The following is a 26,479-nucleotide window of genomic DNA, read 5'->3' as shown; positions in this document are numbered from 1 at the left end:
ATATCGTGAGCGGAATCGCTTGGAGGACATGCAGGGGAAAGCATACAAAAAGAAAAAAAAATATAGGAGGAGCAAACGTTAAGAGCTTTGGAGCAGAACGACACGATGGTTACCTCGCACTGGGCTGAGCAAGAGAAGCAGAAACAAAACCAGACCAAGCGATAACAGCGACACGGACGCGGGTCTAAACGACCCGAGAAATCAGGTGCTATACGACTCGCATTTCACCGACGGGACACGGAACTCCACTTGTGTTCGATCGCTTCGCGCTGAGACGCCGGCGGACGAGAGTGCGGGCGGGCAGGAAGGGGGGGGGGGGGGCGTTTTGCACGGCTCGAACTTGTTTTCCTATTTCGTGTAGGCCTCGCCAAGAAAGAGTATTCGCGAGGAGGAAATCGCGAAACGCTTGGCAAAACGAAATAAGTGGCCGAAAAGTATACATTTTTAAATTCCGAGTAGGGGGTTCCCGCAATGTCATAATTAAAACTGCTTTCAGGAAAAAGAAAATGTTGTAAGGAAAGAGGACACTATAGAAGCACGCTCGCAATTTTGTGTGCCGTAGGCCACATTGCCGATCGCAGTAGCTGTAAAACTTCGCGGAGGGGTGTTAAGTACGATGAGTTTTGTAAAAGCAGGCCCAGGTTAACTTAACGTGCAATGAGAGGAACTTGATAAACGCATACATGCACGGAACTTATTCTGGGATTACTTGCACAACTTTGCTTAACAATATTCCGTCTTTTTTTAACCGTTTTGCAGCATCATTAACATTCTTTGTTTAACAGTGAACAGTGCATAGTTGCGCTTTGTCATACGTGGGTCACGAATACGACTTTGCTTTCGTTTTGCGCGTTAAGTATTATCACAGACACCAAGACGGTTACAACTAACTCAGTTGCCTTTTCTACAGAGTTGTTAACTCGTGCCTTACTGCTTGAAACTATGAAGGAAGAAAGTATCAATGATAATACTATTCTCATTTTGATACCGAATTAGGAAACTGTCTGTGGAAAACAGCGCACCAACCGTGCGCCAATAGAACTTATGTTGAGGTCAGTAGCAAGTGTGTAGCTCGAGGCAATCAGATGTTTAAAAAAATAAAAAAAAGAATCACAGTATAGTTTATTTTGCAATGAATGCGGCCAATTTGTGTCAGTTTAGATTTTTGTGTTATACCCACACCGAGCGCTGCATTTTTTCGTCGTGCTCGCGGAAGGAACATATTGCACAAGTTGCATGAATGTGCTGCCAGCCACCTGTATACAGTTTAAGGTTGTTAAGGTACCGTCAGTATAATAAGCGTATATAAATCATCCTCTGAGGATGAATGCCACAAATAGCCCCCAAGGAAAATATTGCACGCCTGCTTAGGGCGGGGGGGGGGGAGGGAGCAAGAACTAAGAATGAAATTACAGAAACCGACAGCAATGCCAGAGATCACGTAGTCCATACAGCATAAGCGAGACAGTTACCAATGTGTAGATCATGCGTAAACATATTCAGGCAAAGTTAAAGAAAGGTGAGTCTGTTTCCCGACGACTTAAAAGGCAAAGTGCTAGCTGCGTCTGGTGTATTCTATATTACACACTTTGCTGTGGAATGCGTGAGCTAACGAATGCCTCGGGTACCTTATTTCTTCTTCCCTGCGTTCTACATCGAAAGGGTAGAGATAATATGCTTACTTTTTTTTGGAACTACGCATTGAACTTTTCTTATTCTCTTTTCTTTTTCTTTAGCTCAAGAAATCCTGGATTGAATGCACCTTTCAGAAACGGGACTGCGTCAAGTTTATACCAACTAAAGCAGAACCGGAAAGGCGAGTGCGTTCTTCTTTCTGTAGAAATAAAACAGTGTGGGGTGCGCTTTGATACGAAATGCGTAGGTGCCATTGAGAAGTGGATGTGCAAGTGTGAGCTCTCTTTGGATTCGTCTTTCTTGAGTTTGAGAGGATATGGCTGTGCATCGGTTTGTGCTCGTTACACACGGCCGCTTTCTTCTGTTCAAGTAAAAGTTAATTTAATGTTATTTTCAGACAAATATCCGCTTGCTATAGGTGTTTTAAAACTCTGTACGAAGAAGTACGAAATAATTTCTGTTTATCGCATGAAAGTTCTTAGCGTCTCTAATGAGGAAAAAAAAATCCGGGATAGCGTTGACAGTTACGCTGTAAACCTACAAATGTTTATAAAAAACATTACTTTTCCAGCACAATTTTGTTCTTTAGGAAAAAAGCAACCATTTAACCAATCAAAGAAACTTAGATTTATATGTTTGTGTGGTAGTGGAAGTATCTCGTCACGGTTCTCATGCGCAGCACGACGTAGTGGAGATGAAAGAAATAAAGAAATGTACTGGATGCGTGCTGTATGCATTTCGTTTTATGCCTGATGCGTCACGCTGGCCATTTAAATCGTGAATTCGCGCCACCTGACCTACGTTGCAGTGCTTCTAACTATATTATGTCAATTATTAGTTCGTAGAGTAATAAAAACAGCATTCAGCACCTTCCCCATGCAGGCGTCCTACATTAACCCGGAAGAGACTAAAGAAAGTTTGGATTTATCATTGTATTACAGACCCTATTCACATTAACGCTGATATTTTTTTTGACATGTAGAGCTCTGGTTCATCCATTTAAGCTGTAGCTGGCTAATGCAGTTAATGGCATTTGCTTCTTGTAACCTCTGACGTTATTCTCTGACGATGTATTCTTTTTTCTGAAGTCGTATAACGTCACAGTGCAGATTCGCCACAGTTTAGGAGACCGTTGCCGCGTCCTAACGTATTAGTAATGAATAAGGCGGCTTTATATATTTTCGTGTATGTTATCAAGTTTTACCTTATTATCTGATACTCAATGTAGATGCGGATGCGGCGAGCTTCTGGGCGGCCACACACTGTCGGCGCGGCCGTCGCTCACGTCACAAGGTGGCCAGGCACAGCCACCCGAGACAGAAGAGCACTGGTCCATCTCAAGGCACACTGACGTGTCACCCACCAACGCCTTCGGCACCATCGAGTTCCAGGGCACCTCGCACCCGCTGAAGGCGCAGGTGCGTGCCTTCTTGCGGCATGCGTTTGGAATGGAAGCATAAATGCAAGACTTTCACATACGTTTCTATAGCATTTCATAATCTATAGCAGCGATGTTAATGTTTCTGTAGCGTCGCCGTCACTTTTTTTCGCTGAGAAATACCATGGCAACATCATCCACCGTCGCTCGCGCTTGGTTGGTTTTATAATACTGAGTCGTGCACCTGACGTGAAATATCAATCAATCAATCAATCAATCAATCAATCAATCAATCAATCAATCAATCAATCAATCAATCAATCAATCAATCAATCAATCAATCAATCAATCAATCAATCAATCAATGCTCATCTATTGATGAGATAGATTCGGTTGCCCGCCCTGGGCACAGAGATATACTCGCTTTATTTTATGCCGGCTCTCCAAACAAGGCCAAATGAAGAAACATAGAAACTGCTTTCGCTTCTCAGGTCGGCATCACTCCGTGGTCAAATTACGAAACGCGGAGCGTGTCGCTTGCCATCGAACTGCTGGCATTGGTGTTTTCTTCCCATTCGTCATAAAACGTGACGGTGTGATAATTGTGCAAATACTTTTTCAGTGGCGCACATACTGAAGCACGTAAGCATTTACAGCTGCCTTGAAGCGGTTACAACATGACGGTGACCAGCTTGCTGTCTTTCTACACTGATGGTGCAAACGATATCCCGCTTTCGCAACGGGAACACAGCTTCTGCACCACGGTGCGCGGCTAACGCTCTTGCGTAACAGTCCAAATTGTTAATAGTGATATAGGCAAAGCGTATCAACTGGATGAAAGTTAAAGTGTCGCAAAAAAGGATTGTTTTTATGCAAAGTGGTTTCGCTAGAAACAACCGAGGAACGAAAACAAGTTCTTTTTTAGCTTCTGAAAGAAAAGAAGGTCTTTTAGTTGATGCGAACATTGCTCACTGAGACAGTAAAAGTAAATAATAAAGAAAAAGAAAATAAGAAATACCAATGAGAGCAGCGGTCAAGTAAAAGACAACGCGCTTCCTTCCGGTTTCGAAATTGCACTTCCATGCATACAAGTAAAATCGCCTCCCGAACACAGCAACGGGATTGCGAGTCGTTTATACAGAAAATCCACTTTTGAAGCGCTCCTTGTGTCGTGCTGGATGAACGCTTCGCTGGCTTTACCTCTATTTCACCTCAATAGTTGTGGCCTTCCCAGTTATTTCTCCCTGCCCCCTTTCCTTACTGCCACCTTTCTTGTTTCCTTTTCTTTTCTTTCTTTTTTTGTCGTACCTTCCGCAATTCTCTATGTTCGGGCATCTTTTTTGTACTTTAGCCTTTCAAATAGCAGATCCGAGGCGCGAACAGCTGGTGTGCATGCAACCAGGGCCATACGAAGAAACGAATGTTATTGTCAGCCTTTAGGTTTTTTCTTTAACCAATGGTGCTTTGCTCTTTCCGAAATGCGACTCCAACGAAAAAAAGACAGGCAGATTTTTTTCCTATGTTACAATATGGCACGGAAAACAAAAATTCAATGTAGAGGCTAGAAATTGATGTAGAGTATGTAGAATTTTACGGTGTTTCTAGAAAATTAGTTGAAAGTTAAGAAATATTTGATCAGGAGTTGAAATCAATCAATCAATCAATCAATCAATCAATCAATCAATCAATCAATCAATCAATCAATCAATCAATCAATTAAACGCACAAAGCAAGCAAGCAAACAAGACAGAAAGAAAGAAAAAAAGGAAAGATAGGAAGAAAAATGGAAACAAGCAAACGAACACGAAAGCAAGCAAGCAAGCAAGCAAGAGTAAGGAGAAATACAAGAACATTTTTAAAGCCAGACATTCATTTTTTCCCCCGTGCCTAAATTGTTTCTTGGCTTTGTTTCGGCCAGGTCAAACCCCATATTCTTTTTTCCCATCCTCAAATGGGGCCAGCGTTAGTTGCCTTCGTCATTGTGAAGCATCAGCGGTTGAGCAGGGTGCGTTCGATGCGTGTTGTTGCCCGCAGTACGTGCGCCTGGTGAGTGACAGCCGTCCCGAGCACGTGCTGCAGCTGCTGACCCGCGAGTGGCAGCTCGAGCTGCCGAAGCTGCTCATCACCGTGCACGGCGGCAAGGCCAACTTTCACCTGCAGGCAAAGCTCAAGAAGGTGCTCTGCCGAGGCCTGGTGCGCGCCGCGAAGACCACCGGCGCGTGGATATTCACCGGGGGCACCAACACCGGTAGCCTAACGTTATGATTCATTTCTACTCGCGATGAAATTACGATTCCCAGCAGTTGTTTGCGTCAGTTTAAATCAATTGCTTGTCTATTATTAATTGTTCTGATACACTTTCATGAAACAATGTACGCACAGAGATATGACAGTCAAAAGTTAGCTTCAGCACAGAGTATGAAAGAGTATGGCACAGAATATACGAGTACAGATAAATGCACATCATTTGGAAGAAAGCTGTAATTACATTGTGGTTACTACTCAGTGTCCATGTTTTCTTAGTTCATGTTAGAATAAGATGGTGGTTGGAGCCGTTGGTGTTTACTGAGGTGCTTGTCAGTGCAAAGCTAAATAAATGATGTGGTCCGGCCCAAATACTCGGGCCGGATTCATAAAGCTCTTACGCAAAGAAAAGCCTCAGAAAGCGTTTTATTACCTGGCCCACTTTGCTAATGGCATGTCCAAAACCGTGATTGGCTAATAACATACCCTTACGGACAGTTTCGGCTTAACAATTTTTTTTCTGTGAATATTGGATTAAATACATAATGTCACCGTACACAGGATAGCACAAAGAGGTGAAGAATAGCACGTTTCCATCCGGGCTTTATTTTTGTGCTGCGAAATCTAAGAAAATGTTGTAAACGTTTGTAAAAGGCAGCAATACTCAAACAGCAACTCAAACCTCATTTGGAACACCTTTATCTTCCCTTGCAAGTAATGGCGGGGTAATCGAAACGGGATGAAGCTGTATTTATTCGTTCTAAACGTTTCATTCATAGGGTTTGCCACGTGTTATGTGCGGCAGAAATGTTTAATAATGCCGAAGATTAAGGGATCGGATGGTTACGCACCCGTCTCGTACTATTGTTTTGTGTTTGTGCTAACCTTTGCTTATGCCTCAGGTGTGACGCGTCACGTGGGAGAGGCGCTCCTGACAGAAAGGACGCCGCAGCTTCGCGGCCGTGTGGTAGCAATCGGCATCGCCCCATGGGGCATCATCGAAAACAGGAAAGACCTCATAGGGGCCAAGGTGAGCAGCTTGTCCTGTTGCACCTGCCTGAACCTTGCTTCCTGAAGTTGCCTTTCTCTGGCATAGACTGCGCAGCCTGCCTTCCGCTGCTAATTTGTAAGAATGCAGTCACTGCAGAGTGAGGTTCAGAAGCTGAAAAAAATAAATAAAGCTGCACTATAGCAGTCCTCGTGCTTCTTGCTTTTATCGGTCCAACCGTGGAGCGTCTTCGCTCAGCGTGCTTTGGTAATTTGTTGCATTGCTTCTGGTCTAACCACTCCTGGTCCAGTGGTAGCGAGTATACACTGTCGCCAAACACTTTGTAAGCCACATGTGCCTCTATAATTAGATATGATCTTCTTTTGTAATGTAAACAGTCCGGCCACCTTGTATGGCTCAGTGATATTATCATTTACGTCTAGCACAGAAGAATAAAAGACCGAGCACAATAAAAAAGAACGCGAATTCACGTTGGTCTTTACCCATTCACAAAAAACAACAACATGTTCTTTGCAATGAAATAAGAATGGAAACAAGTGAGTCGTATTCGCGCTGGCTTTGCCACCTAAGATTATTTTTCTTAATTTGAAGAGCAAGCTCGTGCTGAAACTAAACACTCATTGCCGATATATACACGAAGCCTGACTTCTTGCTAATATCACACTTGTGCCTTTACCTTGACAAGTTGTGTGTAGGTTTGACTGCAGGCGTTAGAAGAGATTAGAAGCAACACAGTTCTCTTTCTTCAATTTTACACTGCCCTCCCTCCCCCAACTCCTCATCCCACAAAAAAAAATGCAGCTGTCATTGGTACAGCTGTGCACAGCATGTAAAGGGTATTACACACCGAGAATATACTGAACGTACTTAAACAAACTGCTCCTTTTATCTAAATCTCTTAGTACGTAGTAAACTACAACAAGCGAGTCAAAATCTTAAGACTATTCCTGTTGTGAAAAATTAAGCCTGCGGCTTTTTTTTTTTTCACGTGTAACTTGGCTGACACAGTTTGCGCCTAGTCAGACGCCCAGAGCCCGGAGCTACGGTCTCCACCTGTTCACGTACACCGCGGATGGTGTTCCTGGAATTGCAGGCGTCGCATGCATAGCTCAGTCCAGCCATGAAATACGTGCCCCCTGCATGGCGCGCGCCTTCTACAGCTAGCTGCAGTGCACGCACGAGCTCCCTCAGCAGTATCCCCTCCCTCCGGTGCCGTGCTTCCAGCGTATCCCTGGCGCCAGCCGCTAGTAGCGCGTCGGAAAAGAGCACTACGTTTTAATTGCTTCGCTGCACCGACGCTCGCAAGGGGCACGTTCGTCTACTGACCCTGCTCCTGAAGGGCCGTTGTTATGGTTCGGACTTTTATCCCTACAGCATTCGTTACACGCGCTAGGCTGAAGTGTATTACGTATTTTGTGTGCGTAGTGCGTTTGTAGTCATACTTCTTGAAGCGGTGACACGCGTGTGTAATTAAGTGTTGGTCGTTAACCACGCCACTACGTCTCGCAAGGCCCTTGCAACCGGTGCAGGCTAGCTTGACAAGTATGCTCATCACGGCGTGACGTTTTGGTTTGCGTTTCCGTTCTTTGTCACTCGTGCTACTTCGCTTAAATTCTAGGCGTGTTTCTTGAGGCAACATATCTCAACATAGCGTTCGTCTGTGTTAAACTAGTCTACAATATACAAAGGTGGTAGCAAAGTTCGACAAGTGAAGTAGTTTCCTTTGTAACAGGTTCGTACTTGTAATCGTCGTGCCTGTTGCAGGTGGGATTCTACGATAACTCTAGTTTATAACCGAGAGAAAACTTGGAACTTTGATACAGCCTTTTCTTACTGTGGCTCGCAGGCGTGACTTGATGGGTTGAGCGATGAGTCAACACTGCTGTCGAGAGAAGTACTTATGTGACGTTAAAGGGACGCTAAAGAGAAACGCTAAATTAGTTTAAAATGGTAGAGTATTCTTTGAGAACTCTACATTCATTTCGAGGCATTAGGCTTAACATTAGAAGGGAGAACGATGGTCAAATCTTTAGTTTTCGTATTTCGCACTGACACCCTGTCTCTGGTATGCATTTTCTCGTATTTTGTGTCACCACCTTGAAGTTCAAGACATTGCACCAGACAACATCGACAGCCGTGGAGCTTGTTGCTCTTAGTCGCGCGCTACGCATAATTCGAGAGGAAGTACCTCAACAGTGAAGCATTTTCAGCGACTTTAAGGTAGCTCTACATTGCTTGCTTTCCGCTTTACGCTGTCGATCCTATGAACAACTTGCACTACAAATCCGAGAGCTCCTTCATCGCCTCGTCAAGCAAGGACACGACGTCGCATTTCAGTGGGCTCGATCTGCTCATGAAGACGGCGTGCACGAATAAATCCCGCTCTCAAGGACAGATGCAGCAGCGCAAGTTCGAGTGCTTGCATATGATGCCTTACAATTGTTGTGGAACACACCCAGTTTCCAGCACACACGTCTCCATAGACCGGACTCCTGTCTGAGACTTCATCCTCCACCTGGACTATCGCGACCCGGGACAACGATACTTTACCGATTGTGACTTGGCGTCGCATTTACGAAGTCGTTTGCTTTCCGCATCGGATGGGAGGACAGTGCTGTGTGTGACCACTGCAGTGACGAGGAAACTATCAAACACGTTATTTTTCGTTCTTTCCTGTCATGACCGCGCTGGCGCGTTTTGGCGATGGGCTGTTTTCGGAGCAGACAGTCCTGGAACGCCAACCTATGCAGTCCGTCACACCACAAGACAGTGACGGCACTGTTGAAATTTTTACGTTCAAGTGACCTAATGGAGAGACTAATTCGCATGGACGTTCACGACCTTTCCCAGGTTTTTTTCTGGATTCCTTGCTTTTCTCTCCTCTGTTCTTTCCGTCTTTCGTTTCCCCTTCCCCCAGTGCAGGGTAGCAAACCATAATCGTATTCGATTACCCTCCCCAATATATATATATATATATATATATATATATATATATATATATATATATATATATATAGTATTTTGTGCCGCAGTGACTCGTTTAAAGTTTTTGAAACTTGCCAAGTAGAATACTTAGGTCGTTTAGAACACGATGCATTCCAGTTTTACTGTTAAAACGTTGAGCATGTCCGTTAAGACACTGTCAAAATCCATGACATCACGGAGAGCTAGAGCGGGAACTTCAAGGCAGCGTCGCCGGCTATTGTGCGTTTCCGCATCTTTTCTGGCTTGCCAAGCCCCTGCTCTAGGTAACTGTGGTTTTGTTGGTATTATAGATGGGTAATTTACTAATGCAGCTCAAATAATTGTTTCTTTTTTCTCTCTAGTAACCCGTTAATCACCGGAAAGATCCTGCTTCCCTCAGCGTCGGTTAGTCAGCATGCTGTCACACAATCTGTACACGTTGCAATCAAAGTTCAAGTATGTTTCACGTGGTTATCGATGATAGCGGCGTTCCGACGTTGCGTGACGCGCAGGCTGGAGGTACGCCCCAGATATGAATCATGAGATTAACCAAATTGGACCCGAACATCTAGCAGCTTCTGTAAAGCGTGCACCACCATAGGTTTACGTACCATGCAGTGAAGTTGCTTTATTGCATTACGGGAGGCAAAAAATGTTTGCAAAGCATCGACGACCACCCTTGCATTTTGCAAGGGAGCTATTTTACTGCGTTACGTCTAAATTTATATACATTTCGAATTTTTTCAGTGAGAGTCGGACCCTTCGATGGGGAAAATGTAAATAATAAAAAATAGGACAGGAAGTAATACCGCAGAAATTTATAAAAAGAAACTGGATGACCGTGACTAAGGTGCGACCAACATAATGCGAAAGGTCTAAAGCCTAAATACGCGTATAAGCACCGGAGTCCAGCTTTGTTTGCGAGTTTATTCCCGTCTCTTGCACTGCACGGACTGCTGACGTTTCCGAAGGAAGCACCTGTGCGAGACTGATAAGCGAAAACGGCTTATGTATGCCGCTTCTTTTATTCCCTCCTTTTTATACGACGTGCAGCCAAGCGGCCTTCGTTAACACTCGTCGCAAGCAAAACCTTCGCTGTGGATCTGACTGCTGCCAATTACGTGTCGTACAAGCACCCGCTGCTGTGAGACGTTCGCGAAGAAGACTTGCTTCCGGGGTGGTGTGAGCTCAGTGCTGACCTAGACAAGCAAGGATTAACAGTGTTTTTACCCCTCTAACAAGACCGAATTACACGGGATACGAGGGAGGATAAATGACGTATAAATAAGCGAAAATTTCTTAAGGGTGGACGTATCAACGGAACGAAATGCCCTACTTGTACCAGTCTTGTTAATTCGTGATAAAGGAAGAAAAAGAAAAAAAAGTTGCAGTCTTGCCCGAAAGGCGAAGCATCGATTGCGATAGCAAATTAATACACGGCTATATGAAGTAAGTATAGTAGTTTATCGGCCTTAAAAACTTGGAAACAATCGCTTACTAACTGAATTAACAAGCACGGTGTCAGCGCGCACAAGCAAACATGAACATATCCCACTCGCTGAACGCGGACACCCGCTGCCAAACGCTGGTGTGAGTAAGCGCGGCAGCAGCAGCGAGCGAAGTGACCATGTGGCCTATCGCTTCAATGCAGGAGGTGGAAGTAGACAGCGCGCACAAATGTATCAGCCGTCTGCAGGCAGCTTTCAAAATACGGCGCGCGTGGCTGCGCATGGCCGTTCAAAGTACGGACTTGTTGGCGGAGCTGAAGCCAAAATAAAGTTCAAATAAAGTTCAAAATAAAGTACACTTAATGAGGTCCTAAGTTAAAAGGCGGAAACAGCCACAGCAAAGCTACATACACCGTGTTTACTGCATGCCGTAAATGCAGATCTGCGTGAATGTTCCTTCAAGGAAGCGACAAACTGTGTTCTCAGTGTCCAAATTAGTTAAACTCATTTAGTCTAATATTAACCGCGCAGCGGTAGTGTTTCTTGTAGCCGATTATTTTAAGAGGACCCTTACAAGTTTTCAACAACGGGATTTCAGGAGGATCACCAAATTCAGCAGAGAAAAGAACTCTTGCGAAACTATGTATCTCCTAACTTAGGGGCGATATAACGTAAAGTTATCGCAAGATCGCATTTCTGCCACTAGCCCTTCACAATTGGTCAAAAATATTTCGGCTCATTCCCACTTCGTCTGTGACTCAGGACCATAAAAACAGCAAAAGCTACCCATCTGATACGACACTTACGTACAGATTACGCATGATTAGGCGAAACAAAATAAAAAGTTTTTTTTCAAATTCTATGCAGTCGCCGCCATTAGCCCTCAGCTATTGGTCAAACTTTTTTTCGCTTTCGCCACTTCGCCTTTCTGTCATGCTGTGTCAAAAAACACAAAAAACACGCCGTGTAAAAGTGACGTGTACGCACTGAAGATGTATTATTATGGCGAACAAAACTATTCTTTTTTTCCGGTACAGCCGGTCATTGTTTCCTTCGTTCCGAAAGGAAGAACAGATGGCTGCCAGCCGATCGCTATGGCACTGGCTACTTGGAGCTGCCGGGGAGAATGGATTTCTCTGCGTACATTAGAACGCTATTTATTTAGCTCAACTATTTTCGCCTGATTTCTGTGTATATCACGGGGTAGCCGCCATGGGTTATGGCACGGATGCAACTTGACGTCCCCACGCCTCCGCTGGGGATGGCGACTTCAGTGGTGGCTGCGTCTAAAAAGCGGACTGGCTTCCAGAGCGACAGCTACCGCGACCATAACTGTGTCTACTCACTCAGCAGTGAGGACTACTCCGATGACGACCTTCAGCTTGTGAGGAGCTGCAAGGCAAAACGAAGAAACACCACGGCCTACCTGTATGCAAGCACGTCGACTGTAGGACAAACTCGGAATACTTCAGTCAGTACGGTTATATTTGTACCGGAACTCGCTACCGACATCCCGAGGCGACTCAACGGACAGTCTATCTCGGAGCTCCTTGAAGCCGTGGCGCCAAATCAAGTCACCGACGTCAGAGCCAACAAACGAAAAAAAAAGTCTTGGCTATTGACGTTGTACATGAGACGGCGCTGCGAACTTTGGACAAACTTACGGAACTTGGCGGCATGAAGGGCCGCTCGTATACTCCCATTGGAGAGTGACACCACTACTGGTGTTATCTACGACGTGGACGTTTCTATCTCTAGCGCTGACTCGCCTATACTAGTGAAGCCAGCCTTGATAGCTTTGCCATAACACGCGTGTCTCGACTCGTGTAGTTGTGAGGTCTGTGTCTGATTTATATGATTTATGTATTTTAAGTGTCGCTACGGTTGAGCAATTGCCGGCAGCTACTGCAAGGCTAATCCCACCAGTAGCCTACAACCACTCAACTCAACTCAACTCAACTCGGCACATCCCGCTGTGTGTAGGTAATGTTCAACGGCGAATCTCTTCCCTCACACGAGAAGGTGGGCCACTTTATACACCCCGTGCGACCATTTATCCGAAGGCCGCTCTAATGCCGCAATTGCCTGAGGCTGGGGCCTGTAGGTGCTGTGTGCGAGAACACTAGAGTGATCGCGCTGATCAGAGTTCCATGCTCCATGCTGCATATTACTGTGTGGCCACGGTTCTCAAATTCCCCGCTTGCATCGGGTCTCACGATGCTACCTCCAAGGAATGTCCCAAAATGAAGAAGCAAAGGGAGGTCTTCAAGCAGATGTCGAGAGACCGTTCGTCTCTCCACGAAGCTGTTGCGGCCCTTAGAAGGCGACGCTCCCGACGACGTCGGACTTCAAAGAACGCAGATGCTTCCGCGAAGAGCACCATATATCCGAGAAATCCTCCTCCTCTGCCCCCTACGCTTGGCAGAGTCGAATCTATAAGGTCGTGCCGCATAAAACCAATACTGAAGATTAGCCCGAGCTAAGAAAACGACAGCCGCCGCCACAATTGAAGCCACAACCGAAGGAACCGCCGGGGCCACAGCCGATTGCACAGCTGAAGCCACAGTTGAAGCCACAGCTGGTGCCACAGCCGATGCCACAGCCGATGCCACAGCCGATGCCACAGCCGATGCCACAGCCGGAGCCACAGTCACATCGAAGGATACAGCGCAGCGCGGTATAGTCCACAGCGCCGACTGCCGATAAATTGTACGATATATGCTTACAATGGAATACTAACTAGCCCATGTCCAAACCTTGATACGGTATACGCCTGAGGAAGACCGGCAAGTGGTTATAATGCTTCGGTACCTCACAAATACCCTTCGTGTACTTTTCAGTAAGTAGCATACTCCGTGAGCGCGAAGTGCAGTGCAAGTGCTGGATGCTCTTAATCCAGTGCTTGCAACTCGCGAGCAAGCCCCATAGCTCACCCGCATCCCCCTGTTCGCGCAACGAGCACTGGCTCTTTGGTCGTCCCAGATGTCATCAACGCAGATCACCAGCTATGGAACTCCACTTTGTTGTCACGGGGCTTCACTGCACACACAGTCATCACTCCCTTCTTGTTTTCTTCTTTCTATTCCCCCTTTCCCTCACCCCCCAGTGTAGGGTAGCAAACCGGACGCTCGTCTGGTTGACTTCCCTGCCTTTCCTCTCTCTGCTGTCTCTCTCTGCGTACATTAAAAATGTTTTCGTGACAGTTTAACGTTGTCGAGCCCTTTCCGCACGAATACGATATCGCTTTGCTAACTCTACTTTACCAAGAGTTCATTTTAGCGGCACTTTCAACGCTCCGTTTCCCGCCGCCGCGGTTTTCGACCAGCCACACCGGAAACTAAGCAAGCCGATAGGCACACCAATCGGAAACACCTCATCTGGTTATCTGGTTATTAGCTCATCTGGTTATCTACTTTCAGTGCGCTAGCTCGGACCCGCGGAAACCCTCTCCATTTAGCGTGCTCCTCGCCCCTTGTAAGCCAATTGGATAAAAAGGACAGCTAAGATGGGCAGTTCCATTTGCTTTAAAACCAAACAAAAGTGACCTCCTATAAACGAGGAGAGCATTTGATTAGTGCGTTTAAAGAATACGGCTTGCTTGCTTGAAAGCCTTTATTGAAAACAAAAAGAGCGGTGGAGGCAGGCCACCGCCTGATGCTTGCGTCTCACCGGTAACGTAACTTTACCGTCAGGAAACTGGAATAAAATCACAATTGAAAACTTTAACGTTACATGGCCTAGGATTTAGAAGTTTGTATTCAGAGTTTAGATAATGCTTTATCTTTTGTTTCTTTGGACACCATGTTTTGAGAGCTCTCGGACCCGCAGCGGTTCAATAGACATACGTTCTACTCCGAAACAAGAGGTTGCGGGTTATAGTCCTGACCCCAGCAGCCGGACTATGGCTGATTACAAAGACACTGGTGTATTTTTGTTAAGTTTTGTTAAGAAAGCTCAGGAGGCCAAAATTCTTCTGAAACACCCTACTGTGTTTCGTAGCGCTGATATTGATTTTGAAAAATCGTACAATCATAACGCAAAATGCGCAACAACTAAAACAATACAAAAGTTTCCGAGAAAGAAAAAAGATATAACCGTATGCACTAAAAACCACCGGAATCGACATAGCTGAATATTTATGGATTTAAAGAATATTTTTTGCGCTTGTTTTTGAATATTCTTTCTCTGCTCCCCGCATGCGGTTCAGCTAAGGCGCGCTAAATGAATTACACGGGAGAGACAGTTTTTTTTTTTCATGGAGTTCAACATATATTTTTAGAGATATTGCAGGATGTTCCTGAGAACCCTCCTAAGTGTTGTTGTTATTGGTAGCTGTAGTAACTACCAAAATTCTTTTGGGCGTATTTCACGCTTCTGAAATTCAGCCATGTTGGTTTAAGGTCAACATTCGGGGCGCTCTTCTCTTCGCACTTTGCGATCGACCCTCTCTTTATCATTCATGAAGGCTTAAAGCAGGCCACCTAATTAAAAACCGATGGAGGGAAAGATCTTGAAAAGAAGAAGAAAAAACAAACTACCTTATTCGCAATCACGAAAGGTCGACGGCTGGGATAAAATCAGCGCTAAAAGTAAGAAATAGCGAGTTTTGTATAGAAGAAGGGAAACGCTCTTTAGTTTATGTTTTGAAAACAGAGCTACCGTTATCGTTCCTTAGGCCTGGAAGAAAACACTTGATGCTCTAAAGTGCTATAAGGAAAGATAACTAAGATTAGGAAGACAATGTTGTGACAGAGAACACAACGCCTCGTACTGCTGTAACAAATTTAGTTTGCCTGGAGCGGGAGAACGCAGGGAATATCTTTGCCTCGGGCTGGTTTTAAATGGCGGAGTGCAGATGAACAGTTTATTATGAAGATAATCTGGTAAATGTAACATAAAGAAAACGGCGTACGCTCTACAGTGAAATTCTCGCTACCAAATGAGCACTGCCGATAAAGTGTCCTGTCCTCGCATCCGCAGCAGCGGCCCGACATTTTCAGTGACTGTGTCCAGCAACAAGGCGTACGTACGCGACATAAAGTAAATAGATGTGCAGCAATACGAACCGGCCGACCTGAAGAAGTATGTTTATTTATCCTAGGACGAACAGTTCTACAGTCCTGTTCTTCAGTTTGTGTACGAAGCGGGCCAGCAATTGCGTCTTCAATCACTGTATTGTTTCATTTCGCAACTTGTACGGCATATAAAAAAAGTACTGTTTTTACATTGGCACTTATTCGTTTACAAATGGCACAGTTCCACTTGAGCAGCAGCACTTTCAAGGCGCTTGAACTCAATTTACCTGATATTGAAGACGGGCAATCTAACAAGCAAAACAAATTAGGCCTCCTTAGCTAGCCTTTCGTTCAGCGTACCCAAACAGTGGGGACCGTCCGGTGGTCGCCACTGTTCGGGATGTATTTTAGTGAAGAGATTGAAGATTGCCCTTATCTGCTATATTTATTCATTAAAAAATATTCTCCGCTACATTGATCGTGGAACTTTAACATCTCATACCAAGACCTGTCCTTTCATCCGAAACCAAAGCGCAGAGCTCGAGGTTCCGAATTATATTCGGCTCTTTTAACTCGCCCAACTATGTCTGTTCGAAATTTTGTGTTGCAAAACCTTTTTGTTCTTTTTTACGGCTTTCCATGTGAGTGCGCTTCTGAGCACCGTACTGCGTTAAAGAGAGCGTACGTTCTTCGAAGAGAGAGGCAGAAAAAACAAAAAACAAGAAGTACTAAAGCCGCTCTCTGCAGAACGCAAAAAAAAAAGTCACTGTATTAAAAGTCTTTTGATACGGTATCATGCCTGCGTTGGGGGACAGAGGTCAGGCAACGGACTTGCTGAGGACAAAAGTAAGTGAACGTCTCTGTGCACAAAACTGTGGACACTGAAATAGAATGTGACCGATGGTCTTCTTTAAAGGAAGGTTCCGGAAACACTCTAGTGATATAAATACAAGAAAGTGATGTTTAATGCCCTCGCAGTGCTTGGTGTGTCTTCTAGATACCTGCTGAATTGAGATGTCGCCTCTGTCATCATATTGAAAAAAAGAAAAAAGAAAGAAATGATTCTACGTTGGTACCTACAATCTCTCGACTGTTGAAACCACTGCTCACACGCTTAACAGGAATAACTGAAGCCTACCGTCCCCATAAGCATGGTGCGTGCAGGACGTGGTAACACCTACTTAAATTAGTATACTTCGCCGTTTGCAGTTATTATGAACAAGAATCCCGTGGGGAGCCGTAACCTCTTTCAAGTGAATGCATTACCTTTGTCGGTGACAGGTCTATTAATTCTTGCGTATCACTCAACAGCCATTGAACATTGAAGTATGTTAACTTAAATTCGCTAACTTTAGATAAGTATTGCGTAAATTTTAGCTACACTAAGGATGTTGTGCTACAATGAGGAAAGATTCCCTACGGACGCGCATTGAGAGACAATTAAAAATTTAAGCTACAACTGATGTGGAAGAGGAGCGTGCGTGCGTCCTTGCTGCTCTTCTATATGTTAATCATGAAAACTTGCCACTAACTCATTGTTAACCCCGTCGTTCGCATAAACTTAGCGAAGTTCAGGGAAATATTGTTGTTAAGTGTGACATAATCGCTGTTGTTAAGCGAATAATCATTTAGAAGACACAGCTTTACACGGGCACGTGCGTGTCTAGCGGCGAAAGAGAGCCCGACTCCGAGGTTGTTGTGTGTATCGATTGCACGGTTTTGTGTGCACGTGGTACCTTCCTGCTTCCCCAGAAGTCTCCCGTCGGGTCTTGCTGCTTGAGCAGCTACACGATGGATCGATGCCGATGTAAACAACCATATCTCTCGAAAGCATCACTAGATGATTCTCAGACTTGCATCTTCTGGAAAGCAGTCTATGGTCTGGGAAAATAGAAAGGCTGCCGTGTTTTGCGCCTTCGTTGCGGAAATCGTTCCGCGTAATGTTAGCATGCAGTATGCTTTCGCGCCGAAGGCAATCAGATTTGTGGAGCTTGTGAAATACGGCGTCGTCACAGCTACCCGAGAAAGGGGGGAAAAGAAAGCCTGAGATGATTCGACCTTTACGCTTGGCGTACACCGCTTCGCAGATGGGGCTTGGCCCAATAGTTGGTGGCTATTCTAGCTTCGGCTCATCCTCGCCTTTGCATTCTGAGCGCGTGAGAGAGAGAGAGGAAACAAAATAAAAGAGAAGACCGAAAAGCCAACGAGACCCGCGTCCGGTTTTTTTGCCTTACACTGGGGAGTGGTGCGCATGATCGCATTGGTGTTTTTCGCTTTGGAATGTGCAAGTGCCTACGCAGTCGAAGTGGCGAATTTGGCTCACACTAGCGTGAATACGCTGCTCTGCTGACACTGACACCAATTTATCGCGTCTCCAAGACTAGAACGAGTATGTATATATTGTTGCAACACGTAGGGCGTGAGTTTCGTCAGGTATAGTTGCTATGCGTCGCTCTCAGTAGATCTTCGATTAAGCATGTTAGTGGATTTCAACGCTAAAACACGTGACTGTTGCAAGTGAGTTATGCGGAATTATGCAAGGTAAAAAAAAATTATGGGGTTTTACGTGCCAAAACCACTTTCTGATTATGAGGCACGCCGTAGTGGGGGACTCCGGAAATTTCGACCACCTGGGGTTCTTTAACGTGCACCTAAATCTAAGTACACGGGTGTTTTCGCATTTCGCCCCCATCGAAATGCGGGTCGCCATGGCCGGGATTCGATCCCGCGACCTCGTGCGCAGCAGCCCCACACCATAGCCACTGAGCAACCACGGCGGGTTTACGCAAGGTAAAGGAAGGTTCATGAAAAGAAAAAGAAAAGCAAAAAAACAACCACCCAACTGCAGCGCGAAGCGACAAGGAAACCCCTACGAATTTCTGAGAATATGGGTTTCTTTATAACTTCGTTGGGTGGATTTCAATTCTCCCTTGCATCAAATGCGATTGCTAGCTAACCCAGCAAAGATACTCTATGAATGTGCACACAAAAGTGCGGAATTATTATCGTATGAGTGTGAGTGAGTGAGTGAGTGAGTGAGTGAGTGAGTGAGTGAGTGAGTGAGTGAGTGAGTGAGTGAGTGAGTGAGTGAGTGAGTGAGTGAGTGAGTGAGTGAGTGAGTGAGTGAGTGAGTGAGTGAGTGAGTGTGGGCGTTTAAGCGGCGACTCTAAGGAGTCCGTAAATGCAAATTTTAATCAATGCTTGGAGAGGAAGGATGGAGATAAGTGCAGTGCATCGACAGCAATATCAACAACAGCAATATCAACAGAGTGAAATAGGCCCAACCAACCTAAATTGAAGGGTGCCTAACATATTGCAACGGCGTGAGGCCTTACTCCATCTACATAACCGGTGATTACATTACTACGTCTATGTTCCAAGCTCAAGATGGAAAGGACAAAAAAAGTCTTGTTTGTCTAAGGCTATAAGCAGAACACTGCACGGCTGCTACATCGGTGCTGACACAAGGAACGACGTTCATTCGCGAAGTTCTTTACTGTTACTATGAGCATATTTGCCGAGTTCCCATCGGGAATACAGTCAGCAAACATGAGGACGCAAGAGTGAACGGTAACCAAGGTTTCACATCTTCTGCAGCATTCCCATGCTTTGTTTTGCCTCGCTGCATGTTCTCCCATATCTTGCCGACTTACCGTTTCCTACTTCGCCGCTTTTCCTGTTTCCCATTCTGCAGCGGGTTGTGCAGTACTACAGCATATCGTCGCCCAAAAGCCGCTTTGCAGTCCTCAACCAGCACCACTCTTACTTTGTGCTGGCCGACAACGGCACGACGGGAAAGTACGGCGCCGAGATTGGCCTCCGTAAACGCCTGGAGAAGCACATCTCGCGGCAGAGGTTTTACCACCGTGAGTGGCGCTTTCTTTACGCACTCTGCGGCCGCCGTCCACGCGCGGTCTCTACTATGTGGTAATGCGGAACGAGTGTACTTGGTTCCAACTGGAATTGGTTCGAATGTCCGAATCGAATCAAATTCAGCTGAATAATTTCATCTGCCCACTAAATACACACCGTAAATAAATGTTCTGTTCTGTTATAAATTCGTTTCTGCAGTGAGACTGAGGCGCGAAAATACCCCAGATACTCCATATCTCTCTCTTTTTCAGCAATAAAACTAACTAATTAAAGAACTAAATGATCGACCGACTAACTACGTGACTAAATGAGTAAGGGAATAAGTGATCACAAAGAAAAACAACGCCCAGCAAAGGAGCGTTCAGTGAACATATATGTGTCTCAGAAAAGGTCTGAACGAAGGCAATCATCATGCGATGACGCTCTTTTAAGCTGGATATAGGCATTATTCTAAGTCTATCATATGTCCGCAGCTCCGCGAAAAATTGGTATAGCGACGGTACAGCGGAGCTATCTTTGTAATTTGAAACTGGCGTAAGTGGGAATTTCAATAAGTTCGCGACGCACAGATATATAGCACCGCCCTATCACAGAGATTTCGTATGAACACTTCGGCCACACCATAAAAAGACAGAAACGGAGACTGCTTTGCTTTGGATAGTTTTTGAAGTCAACATGGACGTTCATTTAGGACGGATAAATTAAAATGAAGTTGCTAAACATGATTCCCGCACTCTTTCTTTCTTTCTTTCTTTGCTTACTTTCTTTATTACTGACTTACTAATCTTTAAAGACAAAAGGTTGAAGGCGGCCCTCTTTCTCCTTTTCTCCGTGCAGGCTCCAGCGTGCAGTGGTGCGGCATTCCCGTGGTGTGCGTGATCGTCGAGGGTGGCCTCAACACAGTGCGCACTGTGCTCGAATACGTGACCGACCTTCCTCCGGTGCCCGTGGTGGTTTGCGACGGATCGGGACGGGCCGCCGATCTCATCGCCTTCGCGCATCGATACATACCCGACGACGAGTACGTACAGCGGGCGACCCCGCTAGACGCCGCAGTTCGTTTGCCGCGGAAAGCGTGTTTATAGAAAAGCGCTTAGACACGAGGTAGCCGCGCCATTACGAAATACTCAATAGCATTGATTTAATCGTCTCGAGAACTAGTTAGGTTAATCAACAAGTTGACAGATTACGTATTCTTCTAATGGCGTCAGCTTTCTTCTCTGCATGCCAATGGACCCTGCTTTCTCACTGTATAATGTTTCTTCCTACCCACCGTGATTGCTTAGTGGCTTTAGTGTTGCGGCGCTACGCACGAGGTCGCGGGATCCAACCTAGGCCACGGTGGCCGCATTTCGATGGAGGCGAAATGCAAAAACACCCGTGTACTTATACTTAGGTGCACGTTAAAGAATCCCAGGGGTCCAAAATTATTCCGGACTCCCCCCCCCCCCTCCCCCCAATTGGCTTCATAATGAGATCGTGAGTTTGGCACCTAAAAGCCCATAATTTATTTTTTTAGTTTTCTTCCCCTCTATTACACATACCTCTTTCTTGCAGCCATAATTTTTAGGAATATTGCTCGGGAAAATGGACTAACTCAAAGGTATTGAAGAACAGCACTCTGATGCCTGTTGTTACACTTTGCCAGAAGTAAGCGAAGATGCAAATAGGAGAAGAAAATATGGCCCTTCATGTCTTGCTTTACGCGGCGAATGAAAATTCTACCTGTTAAAGAAACTCGCAATGAATACTTAGTTTGCGCCGTCGGCCCGCGTCATAGGTGTGAGCACGCAATAACGTTAATAAAAGATGGCGTAGCTTACATCACTAGTGCATTTGCAGATACCTCACCTATATATATATATATTATTCCGAGCAGCGCTTTGCTATAACAGTAAGCCATGTGCGCAAGCTCACGCACTCGCGCGCATTGCTTCACAGGAGCAAGTTGCCCGAGGGTTTCCGCGAGCAACTCATCACCACCATCCAGAGGACGTTCCAGATACAGCAAGAGCAGGCCGAGCAAGTCTACGTGGAACTCCTGCAGTCCATCAAGAAGAAAGACCTTGTACGTTCGCGTGGGTGGGGACAGCTGCCCCGACGCTCGTATCCCGACGAGGCTGTCGCGCTCGAAGCTTATCATTTATGCGCTTTTCTTGTTTTCTGCACCGCCGCTGTGGGCGTCCAGCTGTCCCAACGCGGGATGCTTTCTTCGGTGGCGCAGTGACGTCTTTTCCTAGTGACAGTTGCCAGCCTGCGTTTTCTTGCGTCTTCCGTTGCCTTCCTCTTAGAGGGAGTGAAAATGCTGGCAAAAAGAAAGAAAAATATACATGTGTCTGGGTGCGTAGCGAGAACGAGATGAAAGAAAGCGTTGAGGATTAAAATATAACCGGCGATGAGGGAGAAAAGCAGGTGATATGTTTAGCGCTGGCAGGCCCGAAAGACGTAGTGGTCAACTTCTCTTGAGAGTAGACGAGGTGGAAGCGTGCGCCGAACACGATAAAGATTACTGCAGGTGCCCGCGACAACCTGAAGACGGTCCTCAGTTCTTCTGCATACATATATAATTAGATAGTGGTTACAATTTTCGATGCACAGATTCTGTCATCTATACCTAACCAACCGAGCACACTGGCACTCTTGCCGCAATGCGCAGCAAAACGTTGCCGCCACCGCAAGTGGCACGCATCCGAATGCCGTCCAGGTGTTCGCGTGAGACTAAGTGAGGGGCGCCTAAATGCGTCCGCAAGGTGCGTTCGACGCGCACAATACAGCACTCGGTAGAGGCGGGCCCGTAAGGAGGACAGGAGATCGAGCACTCATAGACGGCTCAGTGGAGTGCTCATCGCCACAGCTCGGCCTTGCAATCACGGCGTACTTTCATTTTCTCCTTTCCTCTCTATCCTATCACCCTGCGTCCCCTTACACCCCCGCTTCTCCTTCTGACTCGCAGATAACGGTCTTCCGCATGGGAGAAGGCCCCTGCAAGGAACTCGACCAGGCAGTCCTGTCGGCTCTGCTCAAAGGCAAGCAGGCAATATACACTGTTAGCCTCTCGGCGATTCCTTAAACAGAAATGCTCTCTTAAGATAGGTCCAGCTAGGGGATCAGTTGAAGAAGCGTTATGAGGAAAAACAATCACTCGAAAATATACCGATTCAAAAACAGTCAAACAGTGGATGATGTGACGTCTGCTTTAAGCGTTTGATAAAAAGAAAATAGAACACAAGACCAAAGAAGAAAATTCTTTTAAGAGGTAGCTTTAGCTCGGGCCCAACTACGACGTGGCCTATTCGAACACATGTAAAACGCAGAAACGCTTTTCTCAGATAACCCCTGGACCGATTTTAATGAAATTTGTCGCATTTCAAAGAGAAAGGTAAATTCTAGTGACTGTTAAGAGCGGAATTTCAATTTAGGGCTTAAATATTGTTTAAAAATTTTTAAAAATCCGGAAGTTTGAAATAACCAGAAGAACCAAGTTTACAAATTAATGGCTCTTCATCAATAAGAGATATAGCGGTCCTGTAAACGGCATCCATTAGATAATTCAAATCGGACAAATTCGATATGTCAATTTATAGCTTACGTGATTTCGTTACGTTATGTATAAAGGTTCTGCAAAAGCCGTATTTGCATATTATTACATTTCTTTTTTTTTAGATTAATGTGTAACATCTGAACTTTATGCGCCTTAGATGCACTATTAGATGCAATTCACATAATTCTGACATCATTTTTCATTGCTGAGTTACAGAGTTGTAAACTTGATAATTTGGTTTTCTGAAGATTCGCGATTTTTGTCAATTTGTAACTAAATTTAACAACCTAAATCGAAACTTCGAAACCAACAGTCACTAGATTTTACGTTTCTTTATTTAAATGCAAACAACCTCGTCAAATTTTGTGCAGTGGTTGCCGAGAAAAACGAATTCTCTATTTAGACGTATTTAAATAGGAGCACCTGAGCTACAGCTTTCTCTTAAAGTCTGAACGTACGCACACTCAGTGCAGAGTTAAAACAAATAAAGTAACATCAAAGTTCAACAATATCAAAATAAAATCAAAAGTTAAAGTTCCAACGCATATACCTTGAATGTACGGCAGGCTGCTAAATAAGTTTGAAATAAGTGTTGCTATTCTTACGTGATTTATTCAGCGAGATGAACGACGCGCAGAAATGTTTGGTCATTAAAATTCAGAGCTCAGACAGTGGAAGCTCTGCTCTCGTTTGTGGTGCGACGAAAGGGACGCTTAAACAATGGCTAGATCATTTTACACACGTGCAATATTTCGCAACACTCTGTTCCCATTTATTTTTCTGAAAGTTGATCACCTGGTGCAGAAAACAAAACTTCCCTTTTCTTAAATGTGCCACCCTAGCTGCAGCGGTGGGTCGATAGCACTACGTCACAGATTTAATATTTTCGACTATATTGGTATTTTTCCATCTGAAAACGTTCTCGAAGCATGCTTAGGTGTGTTTTTGGTTGTTGCAGGATTCAGCGTGGTTAAGTTCTAAGCACAGCCTACCAAAATACTTTGTACAGCGCCGTTTACATTGCCTCTGGATGCCAAAAATCCTTCGTATTACTTAGTATTGATATAAAGAAAATCATTAAGAACTTAGAAATATTCCAATGATAGTTAGTTGAATGCATGATAGCTAAAATATCAGTAATATACATGCAAAACGCGACAAGAGAGAGAAATTTATTTACAGAAAGGCAGAGAGGTCGGCCTGAGCTATAACTTGCTCTGGCCTAATGAATATCGACATAAAAAAGCAATTATTAAAATCATACTGGCAGCTTAGAAGCACGGTATTCAATCAGAATAAAGCAATTATGTTTTAAAGCGAAAAAAAGTCAGACCCAAGCACAGAGATAGATGATTTTGGCTGTGTGCGCTTAATCAAAAAAAAAAAAAAAATGAAAGCCGCAAGAATTGATTCGAATATAAGGACGTGTTGAAATATAAAGATGAAACCTTACACTAATCAACTGCATTCTATGATGTTTCTCGCATTTCTCGTTCACATAAGTATTCTAGTGCTTGCGTGTTCGTTTCTTTTTTACAATGCGTGAGTTTATCTTGATTTAGCGTTTCTAAGTGAAAAGACATGCTAAAGCTCGCTCAAAATTTAATCAACGTCATATCACGTGGTTATAATGTTCTTGTGCGTAATGTGTGTTCTAGTACCGTTCTAGTGTTTACACGCTCCACACCTTACGAAGGTCCACAGCGAGTAAACATTTAACAGCGTAGGTTGGCCGAGCCGGAAACTTGCGTCATATTATTTCCGCACCTACCGTGCTAATCCTAACGAGTTTTATATCTTTCTAGTTTCCACTCTGTTCGTGCGAGCTAGTCATCCCGAGCGCGCCCGCGAGGTTAATTTAAATTGGCACGCCGCGAGTTTCGGATATCCGACGACAGCCGTTCATTACGCGCTAAAATACAGGCTGTTTTTGCAGGCTGTTTTTGCAAGCTGATCGGCTTATGTGAACGGTATGCGTAGTCTCGAGGGAGTCGCCGCGGATGGGTCCCGGCAATGAACGGTGTGTTGTGCGTTTCCTTAAATACATGCGGCTTTGTGGAACCCTCGTTTGCAAAGCGAAACGAATGAGAAGCAATGGTTGAATATTCAAGACAGGAAACTTGAAGCTACTTGAAGCTGCGCTAAATCTTCAAGGAGCTCCTATTTTCTTAACTAAGAATGCAGTTTATGTAACGTTCACTTAAAGGGCACAATATTGTTGAAGCTTCAGCAGAGAAGCGAATTACGCTCCACCAATCAAATCCCCCCTTTCCCAATAAAAAAAAAGATTAGGCGATGGTCGCGAAAAAACACTGCAAATTTCAAACGGTTTTCTTGCGTGTCGCTCGTTTCTTGTCAAGCATCAACTTGGCGTTCTTCGTTGTCACTACACTAGCACGTGTAAGTTCTTAAAAGCAAACCATAAAATTTTTTTATTAACACAAATGCACGCTTTTGAGTTAAGAAGTACGTAATTTATAAAAGAAATGAAGAATAAGTTCAATCTTATCGCGCAAACGTTTAATATTGTGATCATTAAATAAGAATCCACCCAGATGATTAGCTAGTGTTTAAAAATCTATGACGTTGTCTATACGGCTCGCGGCAATCATGTGTCCATCACCTACGTAGCAAATGACTAATAATTTATTTCTATAAAAAGCCTTGTCGTTAATTGTAGACACCAACTTAAATGGGAAGCAGCGTCGTGGCGTCAAAATTGCGAGGTTGAGCCCAGTGATGTGATACTTTAGGAAGTGTTTTATGCAGTTCCGAACTGCAATGATTCCGAAATCTCCTTACAGCCAAGTGTCCACGTAAGACGGCTTTAGTTCGCGAATTGTGACTACGTGGTGAAAAACTGTCTCTAATTATCTTGCGCCCAGGTGCAGTCAGTCATTGGCTCCAGGAACAATTATATATTATAGATAGAAGACAGACTACCAGCACACTATATTATACTGAAGCAAGGTGTATTATAACACTATTCTTTAAGTGCATGCGATACGGCAGCAGGAGGCTGTGTCTTCGAAACTCGATGCCACCGATTACTCACCGCTATAAAGAGATACAGGAATCCTGCAGCCTCACTCTAGGCTTTCTTTAACGATGATAAAATACGACAGAGCCTGTCCTACTCAACGTAACGTCGGAGCTCTATAAAGGTCAACGGAAACGTGACCGCGAGGAAAATAATTCGCCACAATATATAACGTACGCAGAGTTGAGTAGGGTGGTCGATTGAGCATTTTGTGATCTGCAGTGCCGGGCAGAAAGGTACGCAAGAAAGGCTCAGAAATATTGCGTGCGTGTAGAGTTAGAAATCAGCACGAATGCAAGAACCGGATGCCGAGTAAAAAGCGAGACAAATAC

The 26,479-nt window shown here is 44.8% G+C and overlaps 1 protein-coding gene across 1 annotated transcript in view; it reads left to right on the top strand.

Annotated features, from left to right (window-relative positions):
• The first annotated feature begins 1,951 nt into the window (after positions 1–1,951).
• Positions 1,952–26,479, top strand: part of Trpm (transient receptor potential cation channel, subfamily M) — a 50,545-nt gene continuing 26,017 nt past the window's right edge. The window contains exons 1-8 of the mRNA XM_075678717.1: positions 1,952–1,965; positions 2,864–3,053; positions 5,048–5,261; positions 6,160–6,287; positions 19,388–19,559; positions 20,404–20,587; positions 21,508–21,634; positions 22,520–22,592. Of these exons, the coding sequence (XP_075534832.1) occupies positions 1,952–1,965; positions 2,864–3,053; positions 5,048–5,261; positions 6,160–6,287; positions 19,388–19,559; positions 20,404–20,587; positions 21,508–21,634; positions 22,520–22,592 (1,102 nt within the window). The remainder of the gene's footprint in view (positions 1,966–2,863; positions 3,054–5,047; positions 5,262–6,159; positions 6,288–19,387; positions 19,560–20,403; positions 20,588–21,507; positions 21,635–22,519; positions 22,593–26,479) is intronic.

Source organism: Dermacentor variabilis, chromosome 2, assembly GCF_050947875.1.
Source record: "Dermacentor variabilis isolate Ectoservices chromosome 2, ASM5094787v1, whole genome shotgun sequence".
Classification (NCBI taxonomy): domain Eukaryota; kingdom Metazoa; phylum Arthropoda; class Arachnida; order Ixodida; family Ixodidae; genus Dermacentor; species Dermacentor variabilis.
The sequence above is the reverse complement of the archived record's forward strand: the minus strand, read 5'-3'. Positions and strand labels throughout refer to the sequence as shown.